Below are 10,804 nucleotides of genomic sequence, written 5' to 3'. Positions count from 1 at the left end.
TCTTTAATATTACTAAATTATTTCAAGATAATGGATTAATTAGAATTTCTAATTTGTAATTTGAATATTCTAATTTATTTTCGATAATTTGCTGATAAAAGCTTAAAAAAGGAAACATGTGAAAAGGCACCGGAAAACCAAAAAAAAAGAAAGCATTGTTTAAGATTTTCCATCTAATAAAGGATCGTGGACCGATCTTAGTGGGGGCCGCATAGGACAAAGACTCCATAAAGCGCTCCGATTCAACCAATCAACGTCGAGTGCGGGTCCCACCACCGAAACCGAGGAGGAAAGGTGAAAATATCATTTAGGCGGCCATGTTTCACTGTAATTCTGGAACGGCTTCATTATTTTGTTTTATTGGCATGAGCTTCACTTCTTGCTGATTAAAAGCTTAATTAAGTTTGATCTTTATTAAAAAAATACCCGCATTTCCACTTGATAAGATATCAACTGGGGTTTTAAATTACCATAACATATTACCCGCTTGAAACTTAAATAATTTTTATAAATAAATAATATGCCCATATAAGAAAAAAAATAAAGTTAGCTACTTTTGAATTAATGGTTAGGTCGAAACTGAAAATTCCAAAAAGAAAAAAAGAGTGGAGTAGAAGATCTTTTGCACTTCTTCGTTAAGTTACAAAAATATCCAAATTTTTACAATCAATATTCCTAATGGGCCTGCAATGTCGGAAGGGAGGTCGGTTTTTTAGTCTTTAGGACAACGATGACCTCATGGACGAAAGATAGTACACGAGCAGGTGGTACCTGATCGCATGCGTCAGGACGAATGGAAGCCGTTGGATTGAGGTGATGGACGGTGGATCTTGAGTCGATCGTGGCTTACGTCCGGTTGGTTCTCTTGCACGCATTCCCTGTGAAATGGTCGCCCCGTTCATTGTACTTCTTCTGTCTTTTTTTGTTTTCTAAAAAAATGTAATTTCCGGATATTTGCGAAGCGCGATTTTGACGCTGACCGCGAAAATGCAGGTGAAAAAGATACGAAAAAGTAGGAACTTTGGGAATTCCGGTTTTATTTTTTTCTCGGCTGTTTAATTCTCCCGGTTTTCCCATTCGCTTTGTAAGAGTCTCACACTCAGAATTGGCGTGACGAATCTTCTAGGCCCGTCTTTCTTTCACTCTCCCTCTCTCTCTCTCTCTCATCTGTATGGATTCCTTCGAGATTTTGCTAAAACCCTAGTTACGGAGATCGTGAATTCGCTTGTTGGTAGGATGGGCAGTAAGGTAAGGAGAGGGGATTAGTTTCTTGTGATTGGAGAATGGGGCGTTTTTCTCCCTTGGTTCTTGTGTTGTCTGTGAGAAATAATGCGTTCCCTTCGTTTTATTAGCCGTGAGCAGATGGTGGTTTCTTATTTTCTTTCTTTCGGTTTGTTAAAATGGTGTGCTTTTATTCGTGGCTCAGTAAATCATTCGGCCTTCCCGGTTTCAGTAAAATTAGGTTTTTGGAGATTTTCTTTGTAATGTTTTTGATGTAAGGATTAGTTCTTGATTGCGGTAAATTAGTGCGGCACTTGTAGCTAGGATCGATTTGACACTTCGTAGTTTGTCAACACTCAGGTTTCTTCTTCCTGTGATCGATTTGGTCGTTGGGACCCGAAATTCGTTCATGATTGGGAATGGGGTCGAAGTTTCTAGATGAATGTCGTGAAATTATGTTGTTTCATTGAACCGACCTGACACCTGTTTTAGGATTAAGAACCTTGTATATAAGGATACTAACGTGGTTTTGTGCGTTTACTGCGATTAGTTTCTCTGATAAAGTGCATGGAAAATGCTAACCTGAATAGGCACGCTTGCTGAAGGAAATAAGACTATGCAGAATTCAGAAATGAGGTTTATTTGGATTTGTTGAATAATTCACGGTTATAACTTACGTTGCTTATCTGGAGTTTAAAGTACAATTTTAGCTTAAGAAACACCAATTCAGAGGTCAGAAGAACATGTGGCCCAAAGAGGTTTAAATGAGCTTTTTGGGATGAATTTTGATCGGTTGCTTTATATATCTGGTTTTTTTTTTCTTATCTATCTGACTTGTTGATGAAAGATTAGATTTTCCACTGGGAATTGCATTTCGTGTATGTTAGTGTTGAAGGAGGATTTTGGTCATCTAGCGAAGATTGGAATGTTATAAAATTTATGGTGTTTCAGTAGTTGACACAGTGTGGGGTAATAGCTTTTCCCGTTTGGAGTCTTTGGATGAAACTCTTCTTGAGAAAGTTTTCCAAATTGGTTGCTTTTGAGTACTCGTTTATTCAAGTTCTAGAAGAAGTTAGATCGCATTATTCTTAATCATTTGGAGTGGGGACTTGAATTTTTTATCAATTGGTTGTTCTTGTGGGTTGTAAATATGTTGCTTTCTCAGTTACCTATGGGTTTTCTTGAAGTGAAGCCTTTTAATGAAGTAGTGCCCTGTGAATTCAGCAGGAAGAGGAAAGCTCCATGGAGGCTAGCGAGTTCCCTGCTGATCCCCCCAATTCTGCATCCTGTCTACCTCCCAGAAAGCGCTTACTTGCTGGATTGAGGATGCAGAATGGATTTTTGCCCCCTTCATCCTCTTCCCCCTGTTCCTCCTTGTCCTCTTCCTCATCTTCATCACCATCATCGTCAACATCATCATCACTGTCACCCTTATTGTCATCATTGTCTTTGTCCACGCCATGCATTTCATCTGCTTCAACTGAATTTGGTGTCCACATTTGTGACTTCCTAAATGGCAATAGAAGGATTTTTCTCTCGCCAGAGGAGGTCATTGAAGCCTCTAGGTCAGCAGCTGTGGCTGCTGCTGGAATCGCAGCTGCTGCCAAGGCGACAGCTTTGGAGAAGGCAGAAATAGCAGCTAAAGCAGCTGCAGCAGCCAAAAATGCTCTTGAGCTTGTAGCTTCTTCCACTGATAAGGCTTTCAGCAAAGGAGTTTACAGGAAAGGTAAGCCCAAGAAGCATGTCCCAGTTAAGCTTTTGTACAAGAATAAGTCTGTGAAAGAAAATTGTGAGGCTGGGAGAACTAAAGGCAATAATAACTCTTTTGGACGAATCAACAAGAGAAAATCAGATGCTCAGGATATAGGTGATGGGGAAAACAGGTTCAAGGTACCGAGACAGGGTAAAAGTAAAACTATAGCTTCTCAAGAGCATGTTGATGATGAAGAATTTGCTTTCCAGCTACATCGAGCTATGAATAGCTCCCCAAGGATTTTAAAGAAGACTATGAGTGCGGCCTTGAAAACTGAGGATAAACCAAATGATTCTGACCTTTCCAGCAAAATCATAAGCCACAAGAAACATAGAGAATCCAAGTATGCTTTATTAGAAAAAGTCCCAGTTAGTGAGGAATCTCAAATTTGTAAGGGCAATGCTACATCTTTATCTGACGGCCATGGTAACAATCATGTGGAAAGCAAACAGTCCACCTGTAATATAGTGGATTCTTTGGCCACAAAAGTGAAGTCATCCATTTGTTATCCTACCGAGGATTGTTCTCAACAATGCGAGGACAGGTCAACTATTCCTCATGAGGAGGGTAAAGCTGACCACTCTATGGTTGATGGTAAGCAACAGGTTGGTGCTTCTGAAACTGGTAGTCATGGTAAGTTGATGTTTAAGCATAAGAAATTATTGCTAAATCTTTCTACCGTTAGAAATTCTAAAAACCAGCCACTTGATCTGAAGTCAGCTCAAGGTAAAAAGTCTGAGGTTCTTCAGCGTCAAGAAGAATCAGAACCAAAAGGCTTTTCATCAGTTGAGGTATCTGCACCACATTCTTTTGTTGAGAGGCTGACATCTGAACATGATGTGAGAAATAAGCCCTTATTCATGTTGACTTCATCTGAACAACATGAAGCATCAAATGAGGCATCAGGCATATGGAACTTCAGGAAATTGTTGTTCCCACAGTCCCAGTGTGTAGCAGAAAGTAAAAGCTTGTGCTCCCTACACACTAATCCTACTGTTACTACAGTGTGTTCTTCAATCAAAGTTGATGAATAAGGTAAAGTCTCTTTATACAGATAATAGAAAATCTTTCATGTTCAATTCTGTCATACGCTATAGATGTTCTACATTTTTTATCCATTGGAAGTTAGAAGCATGTATCACTTTGAAGTTTGAGCACAGATCTTTTTTGAGTGTTTCTGTTTGTGGAGCTTGTGTTGTCTAGAGCCCAGGTAGTTTGGAATTACTTGGAAAAGTAGGTTATAGCATGTAAATTCTACCAATATTGTGATCTACATCACATGAACACTTCTATTTGGGTGCCTTGGTGCTAAACCCTGTAGACATTGCTAGACACGGCTCATGGCTGGGGCTTCAAAGACAGCCAGAACAGAGTCAAAGAACTAATGGGTGTAGTTGGTGCATCCATGTCTATTTTTAATACAATGTCAGATTTGGCCAAATATAATCTAGATTCTAGAGTTATTTTCTCCAGCAAATGAGACGCTTTTTCTCCAAAAATATGAACAATTGAATTGTTGATTCTATGCCATCTACTAATTATATTTATGCCATATTTGTTGATTAATAATTACTAGAAGGAAAATAATAAACTTTTTTATGATGAGTATATATATATATATATATATAAGAGAGAGAGAGAGAGAGAGAGAGAGAGAGAGAGAGAGAGAGAAAGATTAATTGGTATGTACGAGACCTGTAAGGAATCATCTTGGTCATTGATTTTTCCAAGATGGATGATTGAGAAAAAGGTTGTCAATTAATGCTAGATGACCAAAATGCTCTATCTCCTCTTTGATTTTCTCTCAGCCATCCATTTTGAAAAGATAATGGGCAAGATGATTCCTTACAGGCCTGACACCTAAGGGACTATATATATATATATATATATATATATATATATATATATATATATATCTTAGATTTTACTGTCAGACATTTGATAAAGGGAGAGATAAATGGAGGAGTCAGAATTGTTCAACAATTATATGTATGTGTATGTGTTGTGCGTGAACTATGACAGAAATTTTTAAAGGTGGAGCACTGCAAAATATGAGTGTTAATATGTCCATCTTAATTGCTTGATTGTTAAGTGGCTAGAAAGCAGTGGCGGAGTCAAAAAAAAATTTCCATGGGGCACTAAATATATGGTTAACAAATTTTTAATTGATCATAGCAGTGTTGTACGTATCGTATCATTTAGGAAATACGATACGATACACCCCCTGTATCGTAAATAGGGGTGTATCGTACCATACATATGATACAGGCCCCTGTATCGTACGATACGGTGCGATACGCTCCGTATCGTACGACACAGGTTTATTTCAAAAAAGGGGGGCTCAAACCCCCCTTTTCAAGTTATTTTCATAAAAACCGGCCCCTTCTTCATTTCTAACTTAGAGATTGTGCCGCCTTGGAGGAAAATCATCGATTTCCACCATGAAATCATCAATTTTCACCGTGAAATCATCGATTAAACCATGGATTTGTGCGTGGCTGACTGATTCTCGTTGGGAGGAAAGGGGTTTTTTTAAATCATGAAGATGAAGAAGAAGAAGAAGATGGAGATGAGGATGAGAATGCATATGATGAAGATTATGAATGAGAGTCGAGAGTGCTTTCATTTTATATGTATTGACATTGAACATTTTCACAATTTCATTATCATCTTGTGATGTAATATATAACATTTCAAACTTGCTGTTTGATGTGGTATCTCATAGACTTTTGGACCTTATGACTTATGAATCTATGGTTACGAAATTATGATATACGTTATGTAATTGTTGACTTGTGCTTTCTAAATTGATATTGTTATGAATTTTGATGTTTACGAATGATGAACCATAACTTTATAGCAATAATAAGTCTGTCATTCTATAAAAACATGTTTTTTATGAAGAACATATTATTTTTTATTTTTATTGATTTTTTTATGAATTTTTCGAATTTCTTCCCTATTTTTTCTGATTTATTTAAAAAAAACGACATGTTTACGATATTTTATGATACGGCGTATCTTAAAGCCAGACCAATACGGCTTACGATACGCTTTTTACAACATTGGATCATAGGACACTGACCCCGATCTCGTGGGGCTACTCCATATAACTGAACACAAGTTCACCTAAGTTTCAATACTAAATTAACATTTCAAAGGGTGAGCTTTGTGGGGCGTACGCCCCATGGAGACCACACCTCCCTCTGCCCCTGCTCTAAAGGTTGCCACTCAAAATTGTCAAGTCAAAAAGATAATTACCATTCAACTTTTGGGATGTTACTGTTCATGTGTCTATTTATTACTGGTTGGATCATATTGATCAAATGGTTGAGATTAATGTGAATAAGTAGTCAGTCATATTTGCAAGCAATCTTATTCCAAAAACTAGACAATGACTTCTACTAATCATGACAACCCGAGTTTAAGTCTACATCTATTCCCATTAGCTTTTGGCAAGAAGAGAGATAAAATCAGTTGGGAGAAGGGGAGTCAGAAAATTATTTTAAGGGGGGTTCTTTATGTTTTCAAAAGTTTTGAAGGAAGCATTTACATTTTTTACAAAATTTAGGAGAGGCATAAGCCGCTTTTTAAATGATTTTAAATGTAGTAGTGGATGTTTGAAATCTGGGGCATAAAGCCCATGTGTATATGTGTGTGTGTGTGTGTGTGTGTGTGTGTGTGTGTGTATATACACACGTAAAAGTTCTGTCCTTAGAGCTATTTGTTTGGGTTGTTCTAAGTTCTAACTGCAGATAACTGTGTCCTCGTGCTCAAGCTTTTCTGAAGTTACATCACACCCATGTGACATTCTTTATTTTAAACTAGATATATTTCTATTGCTGGCTTGGTTGTAAACATGCTAATTTTAGGCTATCCCTTTATAATGAGGATGTACTTGCATTAAGCTTCCAAATCTGTCAGAATTTGGGTGTGTGGAAATGTAGTTCTTTTCCTAGATTTGGTGCTAATTCTTTGGCTGACAATTGTTATGATCAGGTTATAATGTAATTTTGGGCTACTTCTTATTCTTGTTTCTGTAGCTAAATTTAGATGCCCTTTATCTCTGGTGATAAAGCCAGGATTTTGTTGGTGCCTGTATGGTACTGGTCTTTTCTTCTTTAGTTAGTAATGACATTATCTATTTTGTTTCATCAGATAAAGAGGATGACTAGAAATGGAAAAAAAAATGTCACCATCGTGTGAGAATAAGATTTGCTTGTGGATAGCTTCTTGCTATGATATTTTGAATCTAAATCTGAAGAACTGATAACTTTGGTATGCAAATGCCCACTCATCCTGTGCTGATACTTGATGCCATGATTTTGTGTTAGTAATTCTTTTGCAATTCATAATCTGTAAACAATATCAGACATTACAGTTCTTTTTTGGTTTTCGGTCCTTGAGCCTTTGATATTTGACAGACAGGCCACTTGAGCTCCTTATTGAAGCTCAGTTACCTAGAATGGCTGGGTTGGGATAATAAAAACACTATAATCCGGTAAAAACACATTTGTCGACAGACTTAGATGCTAATTGAATAGAAATTTAGGAATTAGGGAATGCAAGTTTGTCAGAATGTGTTAGATGCCAAGATACCATATTTTCATATATATGTGCCATAGTGACGAATGGGTAAATGCCTACAATGTTAAAGTGCAACTAAACCTGCTAATTCCCTAAAGCAACTGTCTCCCTGGCAATACATTATATTCAGTCTCTATCTCGAGTAGACCCTCTATCTCGAGTAGACCATATTCTTCTATCCTGCCCTATATCACATGGGTGCGGGTACGATACGGGTATGGGTACAGCAATACAGGTATGGACACGGCAATTTTGAAAATTTTGAAAATGCGGATATGGCAAATTTTATATTCTCAAAAATGATAATATAAAAAAAACATTAAATTAATAGATCACTCTTACAATCTCGTAAAAAAGTTTGTTTATCACAAAAGTGCTGCGTATTTGAAAGGATTGTTCATGGAAATAATTGGATGCATCACAAAAAATTGATAAAATAAAAAAAATTAAATTAATAGTTTATTTTTTGGCGTGTCTCCACCCGTATCCGCGTGTCGACGTGTCGGAGCGGGTATGTGGGCTAAACCCACGTATCCGTGTCACATAGATCTTGCCCTGCCTTGATAACCTGAAATCATCATGTTGCCGATGCGATCAAGAAGAGTGCCCTCCTATCCTTGCTCCAATGTTTCCATCTGCACAGCTAATAGTTCAGTGTTCCGACTCATGGCATCTGCTACTAGTTATTTTATTTAAGACAAATATCTTAATGGCAACTTGAATGTGAGAATAGATCTTTGTATGTGGTATAATTGCTTTTATCCTACGTTAGGGACACCAAGGAAATATCTATGCATTTGCTTCACATGCTTGATGTGGTTGTTCCTGTTCCAGATGTCTCACATCCCTGGCTAACATGGGAATCACATGCACTAGCGGTAGAGTGTATGTGCGTACAGTAAAAAAATGTGCTGATGTTTTCTTTCCTCAATGCAGAATATCTAATTGAATAGTGATTGACATGATGTACATGGTTTTTGGCTTAAAGGTCCTCATCTGGCAATGGACAAGCTAGTGAAAACAGTGAAAAGAAAACTTATCGGCTGAGAGTTGTATTTCTGGTTTCGTATCATGGCTAACTAAACTTGAGAAATTCCTTCTATAATGAAATATATTTTGGCTACGTTTTGTGTACTTCTTTGAAATCAGAGATGTGCGTTGATTCAGTTTCTACTGTAACCAGATTGCAGATCACTGAAATGTTGTGGGAAGTTTTCCTTCTAAGAAGTACACGAGGGCTAGTTTGTAGCTTACCAAAGGACTGTTATGTATTTTCACTATTTTGCATTTTTCATTGCCTACTGATTGACCTCTCTCGGCATATATGTGCATCCCCTCATTTGATAGAATTATTCTCTTAACGAATTGCTGTATCGCTTGTTTTGCAGTGCATATCTACAAAGCCACGGGAAATTCATGCAATGTTTAGTTACTGTATCTAATATATGTAGCTATAAGCGGAAGAGTGAACAAGAAAAAACACGGACCTTTTCGTCTCAGTTTTTTCTTTCATCTGCTGGAGTTTTCAAGTAGTGAAGTGATCCTTCAAAGGACTACTGTATGCATAGGCGGTAAGCAGTTATGGTAGGCACGAAGGATATTTCTTTTTGTTGTACAGTCATTCTGGCATTGGAAAGGATATAGTTTCAGTTATTTGCCCTGTAGTGAACTGAAAACTACGAAGATATAGTGGCTCTGATAAATATCAGATTTTATCATAAGTCACTGCTGTGTTATCTATATATATATATATATATATATGAAAATTTCACAAAAACGAACTACTGTCAAACTGGCCATGGTTAAAACCAATTATCTAAAAAGTCCAAATTGCTGGTCGATCTCGGTCTTTCTCTCTCATACACGCAGATCATCTATCTAATATTTTCTTATTTGGCACTATTGTTCTCCTGAATTTACCTTAAACCTATGTATCATGACATTTTACCTTGCATACTGGTATCAACATTCGTAATTATGAACAAAACCATTACAGAGCGGGATCTGTTGTCTTTTGACAAGTTACTTGCATTTTACATGAACACATATTAAATATGAAGACTAGTAGGCGTAGTATAGTCGGTCTGATTAATTATTTAATGATTTATAAAGTGTTAGGAAAAATCTTATTTTCTTTTCAAAATGCAAGACACAATTTATTGCTTACTTCTTTTATTTTTGAAAGATTAGTTTACGTGTGGCACGATGTAAACTGCTCACTAAGTTAATTTAGTTCACATATTTCATGAGCTATATGTATCTTATGGCTGTGTATTATTGGCACGAGATGATGGTTGGATTATTTCTTTCCTCATTGATGGTCACTATTAAATTTAAAAATTGGTTATCCTAGTCCTATAAGAAATTAGTGAAACCCGCTAAACATTTTTCGCTGTCTTGCAAGTGACAAAAGTAGACCCAGGTGGCTTCACTTAATGGTTTAAGTTTTCAATTTGTGTCCCCACTCAACCCCCCACAAAAAAAGTGGGATGTTTATTGCAACCACCTGTTTTGAAATGTGAATGTGGACTAGGTTGCCATCTATTAACTTGCTTTCCTTGGTGCTATTCATCTCACGCATGTACACTTGTATGTTTGTATATAAATCTTAACATACCTACCAGAATGGTATCAAAGATTTTTATCAGTTACTATTCTTTTATATAAGGTGATTTTCACTCCTGGCTTCTAACGAACATGGTAAATATCATTTTGGTGGGTGCCAATAGCGAGCCAAACGATGGTCAGTGAGGACAGAAGCCACCCTCGATTTCAATTTGAAAATGTACATTGATCTTTAAAAAAAAAATGTCTCAAGTTTTTCTAAAAAAATTGTAAACACACTTCCTAAAAATTGGTAAAGTTCCTCCTTCTCTGGAAAATTTTCTGGCCTTGCAACTGGTAGAGTATTATTTTCTCAATATATGTACACGTCATGATTATATATGTACTCTACAAACAATTAAGTTGAAGGGTGCACCATAAGACCACCTCTAAGTCAGCAGCCTGGATCCTAGAGTCAAGGGGAAGGTGGATGGGTTCGCCTCTCCTGCGCCACCATAACTAATTCATCTAGGCCACTTAAAAGCATGTTATGCTATTTAAACATTTTGGAGGTAAAACAAGTTTTAACTTGAAAATGGCAATTAAGGTGAGTTTGTTTGATGGTTGAAACTGGATTAGCGGCAAAGCCAAGATAGGGGTATTTTGAGCTGCCAGCCTGAGTCTGATGTGGGCGACTGA

General features: G+C 37.0%; 1 protein-coding gene across 9 annotated transcripts; it reads left to right on the top strand.

The window, feature by feature from the left end:
* Positions 1-902: 902 nt before the first annotated feature.
* On the top strand, positions 903-9,286 carry LOC116247499 (uncharacterized). 9 transcript variants are annotated; one of them, XM_031619681.2, is made up of 4 exons: positions 1,018-1,248; positions 2,446-3,607; positions 3,695-4,009; positions 8,950-9,286. In XM_031619681.2, the coding sequence occupies exons 1-3, from the start codon at positions 1,237-1,239 to the stop codon at positions 4,006-4,008; spliced, it is 1,488 nt and encodes a 495-aa protein (XP_031475541.1). In that variant the 5' UTR covers positions 1,018-1,236; the 3' UTR covers position 4,009; positions 8,950-9,286. The 9 variants fall into 9 exon arrangements, 7 of the variants coding, with proteins under 7 accessions (XP_031475538.1, XP_031475539.1, XP_031475540.1 ...); XR_004170852.2 differs by adding an exon at positions 7,133-7,252 and having other exon boundaries at positions 1,019-1,248; positions 2,446-4,009; XR_004170853.2 differs by lacking the exon at positions 8,950-9,286 and adding exons at positions 7,133-7,252; positions 8,498-8,874 and having other exon boundaries at positions 1,019-1,248; positions 2,446-4,009.
* The last annotated feature ends 1,518 nt before the right edge of the window (positions 9,287-10,804 follow it).

The sequence above is a fragment of the Nymphaea colorata genome, chromosome 2 (assembly GCF_008831285.2).
Source record: "Nymphaea colorata isolate Beijing-Zhang1983 chromosome 2, ASM883128v2, whole genome shotgun sequence".
Classification (NCBI taxonomy): Eukaryota; Viridiplantae; Streptophyta; class Magnoliopsida; order Nymphaeales; family Nymphaeaceae; genus Nymphaea; species Nymphaea colorata.
This window is presented reverse-complemented; position numbering and strand designations above follow the sequence as displayed.